Raw genomic sequence first — 24,659 nt, 5'->3', positions numbered from 1 at the left:
TATTCGAGCTCAATTCCCATTGATGGTATGAAGATTACAAAAGAAGTGTTATGATTGTCCTAATTGATCAAGAAAAGACAGAAAATGAAGAATGAGCAGAAAAAAAGAATAAGCAATACACATGCGTATGAAATGAAAAGTCAATGCCGGTCTAAACACATATCACAAGGATACGACACATATTTTCCACGTATGAAGATTCTTCAACCGGTTAATGCCTCAGATGTATTCATGACAAGTTTGTGAATAAGTTGATCTAGGGTGGTCTCGGTTGGATATGGCGAGTAGGTGAGAAGATGCTAGGGTGAAGGACCCGACACCTTATAGATAGGCTAGATCCTTTCCAAACTAGTCCACTCCATATACTAAGCATTGTTCCTTTTAATATGTGGGATGTTTGATCGCGACACTCCTCCTCACATATGACGAGTGAACCCATTTTCTTTGAGTGTTTTTTATTGTATACCAGTTAGGCCGAGTCAAAGCGACCGTTCTGTAGGTGTCCATTGGCGTCCTAGGTGTACTGAGTCACACACATCACACACACCTCGAGAGTTTACCTTGTTTATAGTCGAACTTATATGATTGCATTAACCCTGAATGTGCCACTAATTAACTTCATGTGAGTATACTGCTCTTAAATGACATATAAACGATGAAACTTGCATGAGTGACGTGCTTTGGAGAATGTGCATCGAATATGAATGAGCCAATGTGAAATTCAGTTATGTTTGTATGTGAAGTGGTATAGTTATATCGCATGTGCATTGATTTCATGATCACCGGAGTATGTAGTTGTAGACACCACCCTGAGATTCATTCACGTCATTTGCTAGAGACTAGCAAAACGTTAGTTGGGGGGTGTGATTACGCGTCAAAACTGCGTAATTGGGCATCTTAACCCGGACTTTACGATTTATATTTTTAATTAAATGTCCAAAATTAATATTTTAATAAAGTGCCAAAATCATCATTCTTGAACTTTATTGCACTATTTATGAAATTTTGGTATTTTTTTTGTCGCAGGAAAATTCCCGGGAACCAAAACCAACACTTGTTTGTATTTCGTGCGTAACTTTTCGGTCCAAGTTTCGATCGAGACGATTCAAATTTTTAGAGAAAGAGGAAAGGATTATCTACAACTTTCGTGTTTTGAGTTTTGTGAGAAACGGGCTCCAGAAGAGTCAGATTTGCAATGAACAGAGAATGAAAAAAATGAAAAAAAAAAAAAAGTACAACAATTCGGGTCAAGTTGGCTGGATCCGGGTCTAGGGCACCCAATTTCCCCTTTTTATTCCCCTGCTTCTTCTCCTTGCGCAGGCAACCCCGTGAGGGCTCTCCTCTCCTCTCCTCTCTTTTCTTCTTCTTCTTCTTCTCTTCTTCTTCTCTTCTCCTGTCCCTTCTCTTTCCCTTAGCTTTTCTCCGTCCTCTCTCTTGTTCATTCTCTTTCTCCCCTGTTTTCCTTAACCTTTTGCAGTCTCTCCCTCTCCCTGTTCCTTCCCTGCTGCTCCAGCTTCGCAGACCACCCCAGCACTCCTCAGCCCACTAGAGTACCTCCATCACAGCAAGCCAGCATCTTATCCACAGCTCCTTGCAACAGCCTGCTGCCACACCAACACCAGCGCAGACCCGAGAGCACCAGCAGCAGCAGCATGCCTCGGCCACCTGTGCACAGCTTCAACCCGAGCACACCAAGCCAGCACTAGCAGCAGCTACCAGCAACACAACCAGCCGCCGCAGCTCCCCTCTGATCCAGCAGTTACCCGAGGCTACCTCCACTCTGCAACACATCTGAGACCTCCATGGCTGAATTTTGTTTTCTCTCTCTCTCTCTCTCTCTCTCTCTCTCTCTTCCTTTTTCTTTTCTTTTCTTTTCTTTCCTCTTCTTTTTAAATTGCAATTAAATGTTTTATTTTTTTATTAAGGTTCATTGTGTAGTTTAGGATTTGAATATTGGGTTATGTGATTTTAATTTTTTTTTTTTACTGAAGTTGAAGTTGAATCATTATTTATTTATCTTGCTTTTAATTAACATTCTCATTAGCTTTGAAGAATTTAAATTGATTGTTTTTATTTATCATTCTCTTAAATTAAATTCTGTTTTTTTATTAAAAAAAAGTAAAAAAATATATAATAAATAAAAAGGGAAAATATAAAAAAAAAGAAAAAAGAAAAAAGAAAAAAAGGTGTTTTGTTTAGTTAGGGTTTATCTGATTGAAGTTTGAGTCTTTATTGTGATTTGTTATCGGTTACGTCGATTGGTAGCTTAATTTTAATTCGCATTCTTGATTCGTGTTAAAGATCCAATTTTTATTGCGCACGTATGTGTTGATTGAGTTTCCATTCCTGCATGTTTAATTACGTGTCCAAAGTTACCATCTTTAATTAGTGCGTATTCCGGTAGCTCCTTAAGTCGGCTAGGGTTTCTATTTTTGCTTTTTAATGTAATGAATGCTAGTTTTTAGAGTTTAATGTGCATGTTATTTAATTTGTTAAGAATGAAATCAAACAATCTTGAAATCCCGAATCTGAACTAAATTCAGTGCAATTTAATTTTGATTGGGAGAACTTTAAATCTGAGATCAAACGCATTCCCTGAGGAGACGATCTAGCCCTTGGGCTTAATATTACATGACAGAACTCCTATACTTGGGATAGCTTCCGAGCTGCTCATTTTTCGAGTGAGTCAGTAGTGTACTGCAAAAACCTATCCACCATTCACATGCAATTTTCCCATATAGCGATACTTTTGGTGATCGATTACACGAGAAACATGTCATACTCATTGACTTCACCAAGAAGTACCCTACAAGGCCTGTATATAACCTGCCCTGCTCACAAAACTTCTTGAACAAAACCAGCGTACTCAGCCCCAATGTTAGACTTGAGAATCTCTCTCCCGGTCTGGTTTTCCACCTCAACCACTACATAAGGTACACCAAGACCCTTCGTGCAATAGCCCCAAAAATAGTTAAACAAGATTATTGAAATGATCCAAAAAAATTAATAATAATGATAATAATAATTAATTAAAATTTTAAAAAATTAAATAATAATAAATTAATTAATTATTAATTAAAATAATATAATATAATTGTGATACCCCATCGATGAAAGACTTAAAAGATTAGATGTTATTACCCATATCAATAAGGTGCACTTTTCTTTTCGAGAGCTTTCCCATAAAAACTCCATAGTTAAGCGTGTTTGTCTTAGAGCAATCTTGGGATGGGTGACCACCTGGGAAGTTTTCTCAGGAAGTGTGTGAGGACAAAACACATTGAAAAGAACACGTGTTGGTTTCTGGGGTCAATTATTAGTCCAATAAGGCCCGCCCCCCTATTGTATGGTCCAAGTGGAGGAGGAGAGATGCAGTTCTCCCTGACAGACCCAAGTTAGGCGTTACAATAATATAATATAATAATATTAATATATATATATATATATATATATAAGTATAATATAATATTATTATTATTATATATATTATATATAAAAAGTGAAACCTAAAGCTTCAAATTGAAGTTTCAGGATTTCTCTCTAAAATCCAGAGAGTCTCTGGCGCGTCTCTCACTCTTGTCTCTCACTCATCTCCTCTCTCCCACTCTTCTCAATTTCTTCTTCAATATTCGGCTGATTGGAAATTTGAAAATACTGCTGGACTCCATTCTCCGCCACCGACATATGTACCGGAGTGGATTTGTCGTAGGAGTGCGTAGGCATATCTCCTGGGGTAAGGTCAATTCTCACTCTTACCTCAATTTTTCTTAAATCTTAAGCCTAATTAACGAATGGGAATTGTCAGAAGATTAGTGGGGAGATTCTCTACAATCTTGCCGGAGCGGGTTTTCGAGTTAGAGCTCGGGGGCACCAACTCTAAATCGGGAGTAAATTTAATAAGTTAGACTTTATTAGGCTATTTAGGGTATTTAGAACTTAGGTTAATTTTAGGGAAGGTTACTCTAGGGATTGTGACGAATAATATGGTGAAATTTGAATTTCAAGGTTTCAGGGGTTTTGAACGTTGTGGGGTGTAGGTCGGGATTGAATCGGGCTTTTTAGGAATCAGGTAAGGGGATTAAGTAAAGTCAGAATTTTATTAAATATGAATTGATTAAATTATTATATATATTTATTTATTTACTTATTTAAAAATCTAAAGGTTATTTCGAAAAACAACCATTCGAAATGGATTTTACAAACCTAGGATATATGGTATGGTATTTTGAATAAAAACGAACGGTGGAAAGTTTGGTTGTTTATATGGTTATGTTTAAATGTTGAAATTGTGTGGCCGATAATTATTTGGTAGGATTTATTGTTTAACTGGATTTGAGACTGTTTGCGAAATACTGGAACTGCTTGTAAAATACTGGAATTGTTGTGAAAAATATTGGAACTACTTGTGAAAAATGCAGGATTTCAAAATAAAGGCCAGTGGATAGGTATTGTTTGATTGGCCAAGGGCCAAGATTATTATTTGATGGCTAAGGACTGAGTTTTAATTGATGGCTATATGCCGGATTGTATTTTGTGGCCGGGGGCCAAGTTTTTGGAATAACAGGAAATATATGTGAATTAAAGTTTTAAATGGTGATTTGTATTATCTAAATTGCATGATATGTTTTAGGAACCCTGGGAACTAGTGTTTTGTAAGCACGGTACCGTTACTAGTTAGACCATGTGCACCCACACTGTTCTGGATAGAAGTGTAGGGGGTCTAGCCGACTGCCTGCGTGAGGTTGAAGTAATGGCGTTGAACCTACAGTTTTGTTGTGGATGCCTGCATATGTGTTTGCAGAGGATGTTATTTTTTGACTTTGTTTGGGCTCATCACTCAGGCTTAGTCCAGCCTTCGGGCCACACAACCCGTGCCATAAGGGAAGTAAATAACGTGTTTGTCACAGGGAGTGTCTTATATGCATATCTGTTAATTTATGTGAATACGAATAATTAATAAGATAATTTCGAGAACTTGCTGAGAAAGGTGAGTGCCCTAATATTAGTAATGGTATTAGAGCAGAGGGAAGCTACTTGTATGGGCGGGTAATATTCCCTATCCTCGGCTAATTGTGTGTGTGAGTGTAAGATAAGAATTATTTCATAAATGTGTTTATCTACTTAATGAACTGGTTATTTTCTGTACACTAAATGCATGCTGGCCACACACTGACATTAACTTAATCTTTCCCTTACTGAGTTGTGCCTCACCCCTACTTTACAAACTATCTTTTCAAGAAATTTCGAGAAATGTTCTTAGCAAGCTAGAGAGGCTAAGATGATGGTATAGTTTTTTTGTATGTGGTGAATGTAGTTTGAATTGGTTTTTGTATAAGTATAGTACGTTGGTTTGTATTAAGGATTTTAGAACCTTTTGTATATAAAGGTAGTATAGAACTTTGGTAATGGATTTTTAGAGATTCTATCTTTTATTTTCGCTACAATTTATACGATGGGTTTGGTATCAGGTACATAGACGTCACTAAAGTAGCACCTTGGGCCTCACATGGTGGGTCGGGGCGTTACAGGTAGTATCAGAGCCTAGGTTTGCTAGGTTCTACAGACTTTGATGGTTGATAATTACAAGAGTATAGGTTAAGATAGGATAAGGATGAGAGTGGGTAGGTTAGGTCAGGTTTTGGTTTGGAAGCTTGGAGGCGGAGATCCTTGATGGTTTTCTATGCTTTTCCTGGAATGATGATTTCAGGAAAACCATGGTAAATCCATCAATGGTTTCATTTTTGAGTTGAGAGACTAGAGCTCAGAAATTTAGGTTGGTTCAAGTACGTGTGTGGAGTCAGTGTTATGTTGGAGACTGATATCTTGTCAATTTTGTGGCAGAACTAAGGGAATGAATCTTTAAACTGAGAATTCACACGTATTAGTAGTTTCTTCATTTCATGCTTGCTTCAATTAGGATAAATGAGGAGTTTTTAAGTCGGTTTCTATCTTATCTTCGGGATGGATTCTAGAGGAAATAACATCGTAGATTGAGGGGATAATCACGTGGATACTTCTAGTGAGGATGATGACGATGTTTCGGCAATGCTACGAAGTATAGTGTGCCAAGCTAGGAAGGAGAACCGGAGGGACTCTAGAGGGTGGGATCAGCCATCGGTTGGTCAAGGCTGCACTTTTTTAGTAGTTTACCTAGATGAATCTGCTAATTTTTGTAGGAGAAGAGAACCCAGTCGCTGCTAAAGATTGGGTTTAGGAAATAGAGGAACTGCTTGGTGTGCTGGAGTGCATAGAGGAGCAGAAGGTGTGGTTTACCACCTTTAAATTGGTAGGGAAAGCGAAGAAGTGGTGAAGATCGACAAAGATGGTTGAGGAATAGCGTCCAGGGCATAGATCTATCACTTGGAGCCGTTTCAGGGAGGTCTTCCTCGACAGATACTTCCTTATTGCCACCTTGGTGGCAAAGGCTCAGGAGTTCCTACATCCAGCTAGGGACCCATGACTGTACAACTATATATGTCCAGGTTTGTAGAGCTATCCCGTTTTGCTCCTCATATGGTCCCAGATGAGTCGAAGAAAGTTCTAATGTTCGAGAGAGGTCTGAGGCAGGAAATACGTGCACAAGTGGTGGCGTTATTAACTCAAAGTTTCTATGAGTTGGTGGACAGGGTCATGGTAGTTGAGGCCAGTATTCAGAAGGAGAAGAAAGCTGCAAACTAAAATAAGAGGCCCTTGCCTCAAGGGTTTCAGGCCAGCACTAATCAGGGCTCATTGAGGCAACCTGGTAATTTCTCGGGCCAACGACAGGATACGGGATCTCAAGCCCATTAAGGGAGTTCGCAGCGTCCTATTTGTTTCAGATGCCATCAGAGGCATTAGGGCGAGTGTAGGGGAGGAATGACTGTTTTCTATCGGTGCGGTGGTGCTGGACATATGGCGAGAGATTGCCGCGTGACATTGAACTATCCACCTCCACAACATCAGTACAGAGGAGGTAATTAGGCACCCCGAGGGGGCCACCAGAAGGGAAGTTGAGATTAGAGGATATCCCAATAGTAAGAGATTTTCCTGATATATTCCCCAAAGATTTTTTGGGACCACCTCCTGATCATGAGGTAGAGGTTACTATTGATCTAGTTTTGGGGACAGTGCCGATTTCTAAAACGTCATAAAGAATGGCACCGGTAGAATTAAAAGAGTTAAAGGACCAATTATAATAATTATTAGATAAGGGTTTATTAGGCTAGTGTGTAACCTTGGGGAGCGTAGGTATTGTTTGTGAAAAAGAAAGATGGGTCGATGAGAATGTACATCGACTACATATTTTCATATTTCCATAAGTCGGCCAAAATAGTGGGGATAGTTTAATCTTAAAATTAAGATGGGCAGAAGAATGTAAGATACTAAGTGGGTAACAATTGGAATCCTATGTTTTGGGGAAATTCTTTATTCCCTAGGAAGTTGCGTTATCACCATAACCTAAAAACAAAAATGAGAATTAGATGTTATAGGCATCACATTGCCAAGTATTCCGAAGGGTCCTGTGAACCAAATAACACCTAACAAAATCATCTTTAGTAACTTGCCTAGAAGAAAAATCATAATGATACTTGGACCTTTAGCAAATTGTTACCCAGAAGGAAAACCATACATGTTGGGACCTGGAGCTTTATCTTTTCACTCTATCCTATGCGAATCCTACTTAGCAATGGGACACCAATTTAACTACTTAGGCATTGACTCGGTTGGGATTTGATTTGTATACAGTTTAATGTGAAATCTTCTGTGGTGATCTACAGTTGATTGTGGCTTTTGAAGCCATCTTCAGAATTTAACTCCAACTCTGTAATGAAATTCTTCATTCTACCATTAGCAACTCTCTAATACAAATGAATATCACATTTCCTTCCTAGTCTATTTTACACAAGATTTATGCTACCAGACAATGTTCAATCACTTATCATAGCTGACTAAACAACTTGATTAGTATTGTATTATGTACTAAAAACCAAGACACGTATTTATTGCATATTTGTCCAGTTACTGGAGTAACATCAGGGTTGACTTGAGTTGGTATACCAGGACTTGGACTTGCCATAATTGCAATCCTTGTTTTTCATTGAGGATATCTTCCAATTATATTTTGATATTCAATGTTTGCCAATATAGGCTAGAAGTGGAATCTTAAAACTACTGGAAGCAAGAAAAATTTAGAAACCAATTTGGTAAGAAAATGATACTTACCCTAATTTAAAAGTGTAAGCTTGTGCATTAGTTTGGCATTAAAAATGATTTGGGTGATTAGAATTTCGGAGGATGTTTATAAGCTTATATAATTTTTATTCAAAAAAATTACAAAGCTATGATAAGAGTTTTGAAGTGCCTTTTATACATATGATCTAATAGGTAAATAATTACACATCCTGGTCTGAGATGTTCCAACAGATAAGGTCCTTGATGAGTATGAGTCATCATTGTAAGTTTTTTATTTAAAGAAGAGGCTAATCATTGGTGGTTATTCATTGATCATACACCTAGTTGATTGTTTTCAAAAGAAAATAGTACTCAGAGATCCAAATGGAGTGAGGGTTTCCTTTCTAACTAACAAGCTCTCATATTTGACATCTTGAGTGCTTGTGAAAGGACAGGATGTGGGCACATGTCTAGGGTTTGTAGCAATAATGAAAGAAACATACGAGTTAACGAACCCCAAACTTCTTTATCCATAGGTGATGAATTTTTAGATATTATTTTCAGATGATTTATCGGGGTTACCTCCAAGAGGAGATTGAATTTAATATTGATTTGGTGTTAGAAACAGAGCCTATGTCGACTGCTTCATAAAGAATGACATAAACTAAACTAAGGCAACCTAGGGTACAACTAGAAGATTGTCTCGACAAGGAATTTGTTCGACCTAGTATATCATCATAGGTTGCACCTGTGTTATTCACTAAGAAACATAATGGGACCCCGAGGCTATGCAATAATCATTTGAAGTCGAATTACGTTACATTAAGAATTGGTATCGACTTCCAAGGATTGGTGGACTATTTGAATTAATTGGTAAAATACCAAGTTTTTGAAGATTGATTTACAATTAAATTATCACTAATTAAGATTTGAAAATTACACATCCCAGAGATAGAATCGAGTACACAGTAAGACCGCCATAAGTTTCTGGTGTTACCAATTTGGGTTACTAATGCACCTTGCATTTTCATGGATGATTTTTGGGATATTCAAAGACTCAAGAAGAGCATGAACAATATATATGATTAATTTTTGCAAGCATTATGAGAGCATAAGTTATATGCTAAAAAGGAAATGTGGGTTCTGAACAATTAATATGAAAACTTAGGGTCATGTCATAATCAAATGATAGTTATCTATTGATTCTTCTAAGGTTATATTAGTGTTAGATCTTTGAAAGACTGGAGATTAAAATTGAAGTTGTTGAGTGTTAGTGCTGAAGTAAGATGTATTAGAACAAGATGTATAATCCATCAATTTATAATAGTTATCAGTTTTAATAGAATTGTTTAAAAGATTAACTCAAAAACTTGTTAGGTTAACGATGGATTTTACTTGGAGTTGTATTCAACAAATTTCGAGGACGAAATTTTTATGAGGGGAGAATATAATAACCCCAAAAAATAGTAAAACAAGGTTAGTGGAATGATCCAAAATAATAATAATAATAATTATTATTATAATTATAATAATTATTATTAATTAAATAATTAATTAAACTTAAATTAAAATTAAAAAATTTTAAAAATAATAATTAATTAATTAATAATTAATTAATATAATATATATATATATATACAAGTATAATATAATAATATTATTATATATTATATATTATATATATGAAAAGTGTAACCTGAAGCTTCAAGATTTCCCTCTGAAATCCAGAGAGTCTCTAGCATGTCTCTCACTCTCATCTCTCCCTCATCTCCTCTCTCCCACTCTCCTCAATTTCTTCTCCAATATTTGGTTGATCGAAAATTCGAACATACCGTTGAACTCCATTCTTCGCCATCGACATATCTACCGGAGCGGATTTGTCGTAGGAGTGACGCAAGCATATCTCCTTGGGTAGGTTCAATTATCACTCTTACTTCAATTTTTCTTAAATCTTAAACTCAATTAACGAACGAAAATTGTTGGGAGATTCATGGGGAAATTCTCTACAATCTAACCAGAGCAGATTTTCAAGTTGGAGCTCCGGGGCACCAACTCTAAATCGGGGGTAAGTTTAATAAGTTAGACTTTATTACGCTATTTAGGGTATTCAGAACTTATGGGAATTTTAGGAAAAGTATAACGACCCGAATTTAAAATGGAAATTTGAGTAATAAGAGGGAGAGAAATAGAAACAGAAACAGAAGGAGGCCATAGACTTCGTCGACGAACGCTACGCGTTTATTGAGGACATTGCATTTGGGGGTTAAAAGTAATTTTTAAGATTGCCTGAATTCGTCGACGAACACAGGGTTTCGTCGACGAAGGCTATAATAATTTCGTCGACGAATACAGGGTTTCGTAGACGAAGGCTTCAATAATTTCTTCAACGAACACAGGGCTTCGTCGACAAAGAAAAGCCGAGAGGGGTTCTGGAGCCGACTGAATTTCGTCGATGAAGGGTGCTGCTCATCGACGAAATCCCCTATATAAATATGGAAACACCTGATTTTTAATTCATTTGAAGATTCCTCTCTCTCTCTCTCTCTCTCTCTCTCTCTCTCCTCTTCGGCCCTTTCACTCTCTCTCTTCGATTTTGGGCTGGTTTTATGTCGGATCGAAGATCTGAGGCCACCACGACGCTCCTAGCGAAGTTCCCTACAAGTTTGCCAGAGCGGATCGTTGGGGAAACAAAGTTGGAAATCATCCCAGAGTTAAGGTAAGGCTTTTTAAGACAAATTAGACTTTATGGTAGTTATAGAAATTGATATATGCATGAAAATACTGACGTTTAGTACTGGGGATTTTGAGTTTCAGGGTATTGAGTAGGAAATCCTATGGGGGTCAGGCTAGGATTTTAGGGGGCTTTCTCAGTAGTCAGGTAAGGGAATAAACTAAAACAATAATTTTCCATGCATATTATTATTAATTATGAGCACATTTATTTTCAGAAAAGCCTATGCTATCTTTGTATATTACATATGAAAGGTATGATTGGAAAATACTGCTATTGTGATGAAAATGTATATGTATGTATAAAATTCCAGAAATGATGATTTTAAACTATGAAGTATGACTTACAAGCACATGTGTGGCATGAACATTATTTTTATGTGAAGCGCGAATCATGATATGAATGATTTTACGAGCAAAACATATTTTCAGGTATTTTGAAAAGACGAATTATGTTATACCGAGTTTGATGAATATATGATAAATGGTTGTTTTTAGAATATAAATACCTGAAATGATTTTGGTGCGAGGCCATATGCATGATTTCGGCACGAGGCTGTATTTATGTTTCGGCTCGAGGCCGTATTTATTATGTTATTGGCGCGAGGCTGTATTTATTATGATTTTGGCATGAGGCCATATATATGATTTCAGCACGAAGCCGTATCTATGTTTTCGGCACGAGGTCATGATGATATTATGTATGTTCATGTATTATATGTTATTACAGTCAGGATGTTAGTTTAGTTCAGTTCAGGGCTCGGTACCGTAGCTATATTGTAGATCAAGTATCTATGTCAGATTAGTGCTAACCATCCCACGAGGGGATGGGAGATGGATAGTTGATGTGGCTTTCAGTAGAGTGTGGACGTCCACCTAGAAGTTCAGACCAAGGTGTGGCAGGCCCATCATACTTACAGACATATTTGATTTGGCAGTAGACGGCCAGCCATTGTCGGGTCCCTCCTTCGGACTGCACAACCCGTCATGGGGGGTAATACATGACATTAGCTAGCTATTCATCTTGGGTATATTTTCAATACTACAGTTACAACAGATGTTTTTATGTATGTTATTACAGTGATAACATATGCTTATGTATGTTATGATTTATTAACAAATATGAAAGTACATGATTATGTAGTATGATATTATGATTATTTCCAGAGTTATGAAATGTACTGTATATATATAAGCACTTTAAATGTTCATGTTGTCATACAACTGTATTTAGTTTATTTTCCATTACTGAGAAGTGTCTCACCCTCAACATTAATTAACTTTTCAGGAAACCCAGAGAGACCAGTGGGTCAGGGCCGCCGTTGAGTGATTGGTACTTCCCTACTAGAAGGGTAAGTGTCGAACTAGGACTAGGAGATTTTGTTGTATGGTCCTAGTGATGTTTTTGACTTTTTGGAGATTGTACATATAAACAGCATATTGATGTTAATAGAAAGCTCTGGTATTATGTTTTATGATTGGATGTTGAGATTTATGTTTACTGCTGCTAGGTTTTCCGTTGTGTTCAATAGATGTCCCCGCTACCCACGAGTTCGGATTGACCATTTCATTTATTATGTGATATTTTATATTAAGAAATTGAGGGATGTTATAAAAAGTTACTCTGGGAATTGTGATGAATAATAAGGTGAAATTTGAATTTTAGGGTTTCAAGGGTTTTGAACGCTGTAGGGCGTAGGTCGGGGTTGTATTAGGCTTTTTAGGAATCAGGTTAGGGGATTAAGTGAAGTCCGAATTTTATTAAATATGAACTGATTAAATTGTTATATATATATATATATATATATATATATATATATATTTACTTATTTAAAAATCTAAAGGTTATTTCGAAAACTAACCGCTCGAAATGGATTTTACAAACCTAAGATATATGGTATGATATTTTGAATAAAAAAGAATTGTGAAAAGTTTGGTTGTTTATATGGTTATGTTTAAATGTTGAAATTGTGTGACCGATGATTATTTGGTAGAATTTATTGTTTAACTGGATTTGAGACTGTTTGCGAAATATTGGAACTGTTTGTGAAATACTGGAATTGTTGTGAAAAATACAGGAGCTGCTTGTGAAAAATGCAGGATTTCGAAATAAAGGCCAATGGCTGGGTATTGTTTGATTGGCCAAGAGCCAGGATTATTATTTGACGGTCAAGGACCGAATTTTAATTAATGGCTATATGTCGGATTGTATTTTGTGGCCAGGGGTCAGGTTTTTGGAATAATAGGAAATATATGTGAATTAACGTTTTAAATGGTGATTTCTATTATCTAAATTGCATGATATGTTTTAGGAACCCTGAGGAACAGTGTATTATGAGCACGGTACCGTTGCTAGTTAGACCATGTGCACCCACACTGTTCTGGATAGAAGTGTAGGGGGTCCAGCCAACTACCTGCGTGAGGTTGAAGTAAGGGCGTCGAACCTGCAGTTTTGTTGTGGATGCGTCTAGATATGTTTGTAGAGGATGTTATTTTTTTTTACTTTGTTTGGGCTTATCACCCAGACTTAGTCCAGCCTTTGAGTCGCACAACTTGTGTTATAGGAGAAGTAAATGGCGTGTTTGTCACAGGGAGTGTCTTATATGCATATCTATTAATTTATGTAAATACGAATAATTAATAAGATAATTTCGAGGGCTTACTGAGAAAGGTGAGTGGCCTAATAACAGCAATGGTATTAGAGCAGAGGGAAGCTACTTGTATGAGTGGGTAATCTTCCCTATCCTCGGCTAATTGTGTGTGTGAGTGTAAGATAAGAATGATTTCATAAATGTGTTTATCTACTTAATGAACTGGTTATTTTCTGTACAGTAAATGCATGCTGACCATACATTGACATTAACTTAATCTTTCCCTTACTGAGTTGTGTCTCACCCTTACTTTACAAATTATCTTTTCAGAAAATTTCAAAAAACGTTCTTAGCAGGCTAGAGAGGCTGAGACGGTGGTATAGTTTTTTTGTATATGGTGAGTGTAGTTTGATTTGGTTTTTGTATAAGTATAATACGTTGGTTTATATTAAGGATTTTGGAACCTTTTGTATATAAAGGTAGTAGAGAACTCTGGTAATGAATTTTTGAAGATTGTATCTTTTATTTTCGCTGCAATTGATACGATGAATTTGATATCAGATACACAGACGTCACTAAAGTAGCACTCTGGGTCCCACATGGCAAGTCGGGGCATTACACTTCGTGATAATCCCACGAAAAACATATGTCTATCCCCTGATACTATCATCATTGGTTCTCAAACATCTGAATACATGTAGTCACCCATATGCTCTAGCCGCATATGCCATAAGAAACCCTACTCAGGCTCAACAGTTGCAATTCCACCTACAACTGTAACATCCCATAGTGCAAAGATGTTTCCTGCGACTTCCCCTTTCATCACTATCGAGTTGCCACACATTTTCATTTCTTTGCATTCAGACTCGTAACAATATCCATTACGATCTAAAATTTCCAATGAAAATACCATTCTTCCTTAGACTCGATTCATGCTTTACATCACATATGACTTTTACAACATCATCATACATTTTGATTTTAACATTTCAAATAACAAATATTCTGCATGAAATATCATTTTCCATCAAAATACAACCAGTACAAACTGACCTATTGGTGTCAAATCATTTTCTAGGATAAAAGCATCTGGTGACTAAGATTCAAGAATTACCCGTGAGGCACTCTGAACCCGATGAAACATGTAACATATCTCCAACACTACATTCTGAGTCTTTCTCCACTACATTCGCAGATTTTGACGAACACTTAGACATATCGGCATTCCCGTTTTCACCAAACTAATGCCAGAGAATTCTCATCCATGATGTGATACAACACGTCCTTAGCCAAACAAAGACAAATGATTGCTCCCAATTCATTCCAAGTTGTTGCATTTATGCTATCCGGTTGAAATTTTGTATAAACCTTCACCATGTCTGTTACAACACGAGATCCTTAAATTTGGAGGCCATACAACACGCTCTCAACAATGCGCAACGGAATGAACATTGTATAAAGGATCACACATATATACTTGCAACAAACAAAATGGTGATAGACAGAAAACATTTCACAACCATAGCAAAATAAAGAGAATAAAGATAAGTGCAACAACACCAGGAATTACATGGTTCGGTAAAACCTACATCCACAGGAGCAATCAACAAGAGGTTCACTATGAAAATCAAAGTTTCACGATACAATGATCTTCTCTCATTCTCTCACCCTCTCTTACTCTCTTATATATTGAAATATGGTCAGAATGACATATATAACTACCCCTCAAAGGTTTCCCTCCGAATACTCAACCACTCCAACGTTTAAATTTAAAATTAAAGTCTTTGTCACAGCCTAGCGACCACTCGTCGACGAGTCTTTGAACTCTGAGATTTCCTGACTCTCGGTATCTCCTCGTTGACGAGTCTTTGCTGTTGCCCTGCACCAAGACCACATTCATATGTTTTTCCCTTTATTTATAAACTCCCGAAGTATAAGAGCCACACCATAAACAACATGAAACATTAAAATGTACATGATAAAGCTAATATTAAAATTTTCACACAATAATACATAATTTCTCTATTTTTTTTATTTTTATAATTACATATTTAGAATTCCATCTTCTATATTCTATCATTCGTCTTCGAATAATGCTGCAATTCAAAAAATGAAAAAACGTCAAGAAACGATAGTCAAAGTTGAAATAGTGAAAGTTATGTTTGGTTATATGAAAATGAGGATTAAATAAAGAAAAACGTTCACAAAATTTCCTAGTAAAATATTGTCACGAGATAAATAGAAACATAGAATTATTAAAAAAAAGATTAGTACGCACCAAACGTTTATCTCTTCTTCTTTTTTTTGATTATTTTAAGGATTAAACTTTTACCACTTAATATGATAGGGAAAAAAATTTAAATCCTTCAAATAGGCAATACCCAAAAAAAAAAAAAAGGATAAAAACTTTAGCACATGTTCAATTTTGAAAAATATTTTTTAATATTTATTTTTATTTTCCAAAGGATTATAGAAAATATCACTTTATTTTAATTTTTTTTATCATTTGTACAAAAAAGTTAAAAATTGATTATTGAAAAAGAATAATAAATTATTTTCTATTTTTATACATATATTAATTTTTTTTAAAAGTTCTGGTTATAAAATGGATGTTGAAAAATTATAAATTTTTATTTTTATTTTTATTCAAATATTTAAAAAATTAGTCAAAAAATATTAACCCATCCTAAGGTTTGACAAAAAGATATAAACATTTTCTAAGATTTTAAAATCTCATAAACAACTTTGAGATTTCAAAGATGTCACAAACTTCTCTTGATATTTAATTTTTAGAACACTTATACTCTTTAAAAAAATTGTCTTTTTGTAATATATACGGAAAGATTTATGTTTTTTTAGTAAAATTTAAGAAAAGTCCATAGAATTTTTGAAATTTCATGAGAAGCTTTTGAAATTTTTGATACATGCATTGTATCTTTGTCAAACATCATAATAGATAAGTGTCCTTTGTGGTAAGAAATTTTTTTTTTTTAGAATTATAATGTTTTTCAAAAAACAAAAGATAAAATTATTTTGTAGGAGTAAACAAGCTTGAAATTCACAATTTTTTTTTTTAAAAAAACGTTTTTTAATATTTTTTCAAAACATACTTTTAGCAAAATAAAATAAAATAATAAAAATAAATAGAAGGAGAGAAGGGCGATGCAGAGGATAAAAACCCAGCTTCACAAATCACAATCCTATGAATCCTCTCATACGCATCCAAACAGGTCACAGCAGCTACCCCCGCCCGTACCTTATCCCTTCTCCCCCCACCATTCATCTCCAACCCTTCATCCCCATCCATCGCCATCTCTCTCTCTCCCCCTCTCTCTCTTCCCCGATCATCATCGTCATCATCATCGTCAAATTCAAATTCAAACTCATCACAGAAAGTCATAATGGAGAACAACCAGCAGGCCCAATCCTCCGCGTACCCGCCGCAACCCCCATTCCAGCACCTCCTGCAGCAGCAGCAGCAGCAGCTGCAGATGTTCTGGACGTACCAACGGCAGGAGATCGAGCAGGCCAACGACTTCAAGAATCACCAGCTCCCCCTCGCCCGCATCAAGAAGATCATGAAGGCCGACGAGGACGTCCGCATGATCTCCGCCGAGGCCCCGATTCTGTTCGCCAAGGCCTGCGAGCTCTTCATCCTCGAGCTCACAATACGCTCCTGGCTCCACGCCGAGGAGAACAAGCGCCGCACCCTCCAGAAGAACGACATCGCCGCCGCCATCACCCGCACTGATATCTTCGATTTTTTGGTTGATATTGTTCCTAGGGACGAGATCAGGGACGAGACCGGCGGATTGGTCGTCGGCGGCGTTGTAACGCCGGCCGCCGCGGCCGGCGGCGTCCCGTACTATTACCCGGCGATCGGACAGCCTGCACCAGGAGTTATGATGGGGCGCCCGGCGGTGGATCCCTCTGGCGTGTACGGGCAGCCGCCGTCCCAAGCGTGGCAGTCCGTGTGGCAAGCTGCCGGCGATGACGGGTCGTACGGCGGAACCGTGAGCGGCGGCGGACAGGGGAGCCTCGACGGACAAGGGTATGTGACTGTTGAATTTTCTTTTAATCTTTTCTTTTCTCCTCTTTCCTATTTTTAAAATTTTTATAACCCTGTGAGATCTGCGAGTTTGGAGTTCCTTTCTGTTTGAGTGACCGTTCCCCATGAGGTTTTCATTCTTATTAGTGGAATTTTTCGCCTGTTGTTTGGTTGCTGAGATAGTTCTTCTTCCTCTTCTTCTTCTTCTTCTTCTTCTTCTTTTATTTTTCACCCTGACATTTTCATTATTGTCTCTGGAAATTGTTTGCCTGTTGGTTGGTACCTGAGAAAGTGTCGGAAAAAAGTTGATTTACTGAAGTTATGAATCTTAGCCATGTCATGATATAGAGAGCAAGGAAGTAAAACATTTGCTCTTGATTAGTTAAATTTTTTCCCCAAGGCATTTTTTTTTTTTTTTTTCAAATTTTTTTGCCTGTTGCTTGGTTTCTGAGAAAATGTGGGAAATAAAAGGATTTATTGAAGTTCATAATACTAGATATACTGTAATTTAGAATCCAATGGAATAAAATTTGAGCCGACAGATTTTCCACTTTTGGAAATTAGACACTTTGCTGCTTTTTCTTTCCCCCCCGAAGTTCTCATTCTTGTTTCTGGGATTGCTGGGATAGTGTAGGAAAGGGAAGGATTTGTTGAACTTTTGAATCGCAAGTATATCATGATTTATAACCTAAGGGGAGGAAAATGTTGAATTTCTGTTTCTTTTTCTTTTTCGTGTTTTTGGTTTCTTTTTTGAAAGGGGAGAGGGGTGTTGAGAACCTTCAATTCTGGTTGGGCTTAAAGCAACGTTTGACGTAGTTCAGTTGAGGTCCGGAGGAGTTCCTTCTACATGCACCGTTTGATTCAAGATTTTATTTCATTTTCTACTTTTTGCTTTGGTTTTGTTGGCAACTAGACAGAACCTTTGTTGGAGGGGTATCTTGTAGTGTAGAGCACTTAATTCCTGGCGTTTAATTTGTTGTAGGAAATTTTTTTTAAGTTAATAAGGTACGATCATGTTATGTTTTTATGGGGTTGTGAATTTTCTTTTTTGGTGTTCCCTTTAGTTATCATTGTTCTTGTATTATGTCAATGACATGGCCATGTTGATATATCAACTGGGGTACCACGCCCTGAAAGTGGGCATGAGTAGATCAATTGATGGATGATGAAAATCACGAGTGGTCTGGATGTGTAGAATAGGCATGGGTAGATCACTTGATGGGGCATCAGAGGACAAGGCACCGGAGTAGAAACCATAAAAGAACAGAATGAGACAACATTTAGGAATTTTGTGTTGCAGAATTTAGTTGATTGTGGTGGCATCATTCCCAATGAAGATGCAGTTGGATATTTCTTAGAACTAGGGAGAGTGTTAGGTGTAATTATTTGGTATAATAGTAACAATAATGTGTAGAAGGGCAGAGGAGAGGGGTTGGTCTTGTCTTTCAATATGTTTAATTTTTGAGGCATTGTTGGGGCTTGAAATATTTATAGAAATGAATTTAGTGTTTACAAAAAAAAATGTAGAGTTTTTTTTATTAAATTGCCCCATTTTCATATTTTATGAGCTGTTTTCATGAAGGATTTTTACCCATATTTACTTGACTGGGAAATGGAGGAAAAGAAATGAACTTAAAAATTTAAATCTTTGATTCTTTTAATCATTTGGAGCTCAGAAATATGAAAGCTCTGCTCGTTTGAGCTTAACAAAATAGTTGGGGTGAGGAGTTTGTCTTTTAGGAAGCCAGTTCAATGTAAACCATAATGGAGGCTCATGTGAGGACCTTAAGAAGAAAAATTCTTATTTTTATTTTTGTTGATGGCCATTGTGACTATTTTTTTAAAAAAATTTGATTTCTTTCGTATGAGTATGTGACTATTTTCATGAGAAATCATGTTGAATACTTTTCTCCATCAGCGAAGAAACACCAAAAGGAGAGTGTGATGTGCTTTGTCTCTTACTTTATTCAGTATATTTGTATTTTATATTATGTGCATTTTGTCTAGTGTATTTGTTGAAAAAATCAGTAACTTTATAGGTAGGTTTCCACGTTAGTTGTTGAAGGAAAGAAAATGAAACAACACTAGACTCAGTAAGCCATTCTAAAGAGATACTAATCAAAAGTTTGGTGATTGAAATGAAAATGGGTGCCTTGAAATTCTTCTAATTTTTCTGTAATAACCAATGTTAAGAAAGCATTGAATTAATTTATTAAATTCTTTAAAAAATGTAGTATAAATAAATATTTAATATACACATGCCACTTGAGGGTGTAGATTGATACTAACAATGATGATTTCATTCTTTCAGGTTTATTTTCCTGTGCCCCCTTTTAGGCCTTGAAGTCATGTTCACTTCCAATCTGATTATTAAAAATCTATCTTTGGTCGTCATTTAACATGTTTAAACCACTTCAACTGATATTCTCCTTCTTATTTCCATCAGTCTACCTTATTTTTCCTATTGTATTTTTTATTTCCTTTACAGTCTACTTATATTTTCCATAATATGTTATCTCAATAATCTTTTAAGTATTATCTCAATGATTAGCATTTCTAGTTTTCAACTCATTGATATTGGATTCTGCCTAGCAGTACTAATATATTATCATAAATATTTTTTTTTTTGGAAAAAATCTGACATTGGATGGCAAAAATCAGTATTGCGGGTTGTATACCCTTTTCACTTGATTTGTGCTACAAACAGATGCGTATTGTAATTGAATAAAAATGAAAATTGATCTATTTGATTTGTTGTAGTGATTAGTTATGATTAACTCTGATTTATGAGTTTGTGGCTTATGTCATTTTTTGGAAGCAGATTTGGTTGGTGAATGCTTCCTGCATCAATGTACAACTAGTGAATATATTTGTTCAATTTCCTGCAACTATTATTCTTCCTGTGTTCCTGCCTGATTTCAAGATGGCCCTCCTTATTTTTTTATTTTTTTTCTATTTTTGTATTCCTTGTTACTTTTTAATAGGAGCTTTGACATGTTTTTTAATTATTTAAGAGTTAAGACTGTCGAGGAATATATAGAGCTCATTTGCATGATTTTTTAAGGTTTTTTTTTTTCACTCCTAAAATGAGCACATTTTCTTTTTGACTTTTTTTTTCTAAAGTGATCCACCCTCATTTGCTCTTCAGTGTTTGGAAATTCATTTGCATGATTCTAAGGTTTTTTTTCTGCTTTTTCTTTGACTTTTTTTTTCATCACTAGGGTGCCCACCGCCGCATGCTGGGGCTTGGGGTTGAAATGAACAGAGTTTTTAGTTACGGAAATGCATAATAAGTTTCGATAAAAGAATGTGGGCTGCATGGTTGCAGTCGTCTGATTTGTTATGTGTTGATTGGTGCTTTAAGGTATTGGCACACATCATTTTGTTTAGGTTCGTTGGGGTCAGACCACAGCTCAATGACACGTGTAGGCTGCAATAGTTTTCTGTGTACCATCACTTTTATCCTTACTTCAGTAATCTAATTTTGAGGCCACCTTGGAATCACATAAATAAGTTTCTTCCACTTTTTTTTTGGTTTTCTTCTTATAAGATTTTCTTTAAAGAAAGGCAAATTTTCCTTTGTTCTTTTGAGTAGTTTAGTTTATCAAATCTTTTTTTTTTTTCTTAGCAATTGTATGAAGTGGCATTTTCTATAATTATGAAAACAAGCTGAGAACCATTGTGGTGGATTTACGATATCATCAGATGTGAATTTTCAAAGCTAGTGAAATACATGCTGTGGAAATTGAAACATTGCATTCAGTGTCAATGTGGTTTTGAAGGCTATTTGAAGAATCAAAATTGCCATGCCTTGTGCCATCTATTTGGACCTTATGATGTATAACCCGGCTTTCCAGCTGCAATTATAGCATTAGAGACATCTCTTTTTATCCTCATCTTGTTTATGGGTCTGTTAACTAATATTTTATATATCTTCTTTTATCAATTCAAAATCAAATCATCAGTCCAAATCTCTAAGCAAAGTAATTTTTGGATCTCCAATTAGGTTAAGTTGCCACCTTATGAAATTTACAAATATCATCAAGTCACCTGCAAATTTTCTTTGTTAAAATTTGCTTCGTAATGTAACTCCTATAAAAGATAAGATAAGGGAGAGACAACTCAAATGGTATGGACACTTACAACGTAGGCCACATAGTGTACCAGTGAGGAAGAGTGAGTTAGTTATTGTGGAGGGTAGTAGAAGGAATAGGGGTAGACCTAAAATAATTCGGAAGGAGATAGTGAGTAAAAATTTAATATCCCTGAATTTGTCAAAAAAAATTGTACATGATCGCATAAATAGGCGGAAAATGATTCATATAACTGACCCCACCTACTGGGACTTAAAGCTTGGTTTTTTTGTTGTTGCTGAAATTTGCTTTGTAAGATCTTGCAAACACCTAGCATACTATTTAAATTAAGAAGTTGAAAATCGACTTGAGTTCTACTCTATGGCTATTGTCCTCTCCACCTACCACCCTCCCCATTTGACTCCCATCTCCACCTACCCCTTTTCCCACCTACCATTGATGGCTATATAATTGTGTGTGTGAGTAGTGTATTGTGGGTAAGACAAGCAAGGGTGAAGAGAGTTGTGAAGAGTGCAACAAGTGTGGTTGCAAGTGTAAGACAAATCTTGTGTTAGAGATGGTGTTTTGGGCTAGGGTTGTGCTAGCCATTGTTGTAATCCAATTTGTATTTGCCATCTGTGGATGAGTGTATGCATTCCATGGATGTAGGCTATTGATGCGCCGTACCACGTTAAATCTTGTTATCCCATTTGTGATTGCTCTTCCTTTGTTTGGTGCATGTTGTTTGAATCAGGCTGATCCCTAACAATTGGTATCAGAGCAAGGTTGGTGCTTGGTCTATTTTGGTTCATCCGCCGTATGTGCCCAGGGCTTGTGCTTCTTGTCGTTGTTATCCTGAGCAGGAAAAGATCGTGTTGGTGAAAGTTGAAGAAGCACTGTTTCAACTCGCTGAATTGACTCACTAGGGTTGATCGAGTTTGACTGAAGTTTCTGTTTATTGCAAGCAGTCCTTGGAGTTCCTATTTTTCAACGTTCCAGAGCCATTGGCGGTGTCCGTTTTGTGAGATTTGGAGCAAAATGACAGGTGTTGGCATTTCAAAATTCGAGGTGGAGAAGTTTGATGGGCGAAACAACTTCAACTTGTGGCAGAACACAGTGAAGGATATTTTGGTTCAATAAGGCTTGATTAAACTGTTGATCGGGACGAAGCTGGAGAGTATGGCTGCTGAAGTTTGGACCGAATTGGAGATGAAGACGGTCAGCACAATCCGATTATGTCTGCCAAATGAAGTCAAATATTCTGTGTTAGACGAAACTTTACCGATGGAGCTTTGGAAGAAATTGGAGCAGATGTATATGCCTACATCCACGGAATGCAGACACTCGTCCACAAATGGCAAATACAAATTGGATTACAACAATGGCTAGCACAACCCTAGCCTAAAAACACCTTCTCTAACACAAGATTTGCCTTGCACTGGTTGCACTTTTCACCCTTGCTTGTCTTACCCACAATACACTACTCACACACTTATATAGCCATCAATGGTAGGTGGGAAGGGGGTAGGTGGAGATGAGAGTCAAATTTGGGGGGTGGTGGGGGGGCTGCCTACTCCATTAGGACTCACACCCTAACAGTCATTGGGTTTAGATTCTTTTGTGCGTTTTTTTTTTTTTTGGATTACGTATCGGGTATCCACGCGTTCGTTTTACGGTCCACGTAATTAATCCTGTGCCCCTTGAAGTTGACCCCACAACTCCAAAGGGAGGGTAAATTCAGGAGTCTAGGGGCGGAAACGAGTTCGGAAGGGTTTGAACACCTGGCCTCGTGAGAGGCACTCCCGCAACCCGCGTGTTGAACATCAATTTCTTGAACTTCAAAATAAATCATTTGGTTGCAGCTGAATTGAATTTTATGTACTTGAATTCATGTAGATGTTTTTAAATTTGTATTGATTTATAATATAGTTTCTCCATAATGGTATTTGACAACTGCTTTGGTTCGTTCTCTGTTTCGTGCAGTTAAGCAATCTGACAATGCAGAAGCTATGGTGATGCTTGGAACGAGGAATGGATGACTTTCAAGCCTGAGGCTGTGATTTTACCTGCAATTTTTCTTATGGATTAGAAATTCGCCCATGCATCTAATGTCATTTGTGGAGTCTGCCTTGTAACTTAGTAACTTCATTAGAAACTTGTTTAACTCACTTTGATGCAGTCCAGTGACAAACCAACAAGGTGATTGAACTATGCAATCCTATGTGCAGATTTGAATTTGGGTTCCTTTTGCTGCTGAATTCATTGGCTCTCTCTCTCTCTCTCTCTCTCTCTCTCTCTCTCTCTCTCTCTCATATGCAATCTTCAAATGTTATTTGTGGGGACCGTATTTGTAACTAGCAACTCTATTAGAAACCTGTTATAACTCACCGTTATGTAGTACTGTGACACCAACAAGGTGTTTTTATCACTGAACTATGCAATCCTTTGTGCAGATTTGAGTTGAGGTTCCATTTGCTGCTATACCCTCTCTCTCTCTCTCTAGATAATTAAAGATGTTACATCAGTTTGGGCTATACAGCAGGAAGTGGAACATTTCTCTTCTCATACCCCAATTACTAGAAATCTTCTTCAGAGATTCTAATAATTTGTTGAAATGTCATCTGTGGGTGATGGACATGATAATTTAGTCCCTGTTTGGATCAGGAAAATACTTCTTTCGAAAAGGTACTTTTTTTTTTTTTGTAAATAATTCAAAACCTTCTCTTAGTGATTCATAGGATGATGAGTGGGTATGCGCATAATTTAAGGTAACATTGCATCCAAGGGTGGTGGTGTGCAAGTTTCCTTCATTTGTGGTCTATTTTTCTTTAACAAAATTATTATTAGCCTATCATCTTTTAGTTTGAGGGGATTCGGGATGCCCTCAGAAAATTGATTTTGATTACAAAAGCTTTCCAAACGAGGTATTAAACTTGATAAACCATGCTTTGCCTCACCATTCACAATGTCTCAGTTTTAATTTTAAAAAAATTACACGTGGATGTGATTTCTCTGTTGGAGCTCTATTAACCAAATAAACATATAGTCTGAAGATTTTGCCTTCAG

General features: G+C 36.6%; 1 protein-coding gene across 1 annotated transcript; it reads left to right on the top strand.

Annotated features, from left to right (window-relative positions):
- The first annotated feature begins 16,680 nt into the window (after positions 1-16,680).
- LOC131160676 (nuclear transcription factor Y subunit C-1) lies at positions 16,681-24,045 on the top strand. Its single transcript, XM_058116533.1, has 2 exons — positions 16,681-17,523; positions 23,577-24,045. Exons 1-2 carry the CDS (start codon positions 16,874-16,876, stop codon positions 23,578-23,580), a joined length of 654 nt encoding a protein of 217 aa, XP_057972516.1. The 5' UTR covers positions 16,681-16,873; the 3' UTR covers positions 23,581-24,045.
- The last annotated feature ends 614 nt before the right edge of the window (positions 24,046-24,659 follow it).

Source organism: Malania oleifera, chromosome 7 (assembly GCF_029873635.1).
Source record: "Malania oleifera isolate guangnan ecotype guangnan chromosome 7, ASM2987363v1, whole genome shotgun sequence".
NCBI classification, from domain to species: domain Eukaryota; kingdom Viridiplantae; phylum Streptophyta; class Magnoliopsida; order Santalales; family Ximeniaceae; genus Malania; species Malania oleifera.
Note: the sequence above shows the minus strand (reverse complement) of the source record. Positions and strands in the feature narration are given on the sequence as shown.

What these genes read in the sequence shown, in the direction of transcription:
- LOC131160676 (XM_058116533.1), top strand. Translation starts at nt 16,874, where the DNA reads ATGGAGAACAACCAGCAGGCCCAATCCTCCGCGTACCCGCCGCAACCC.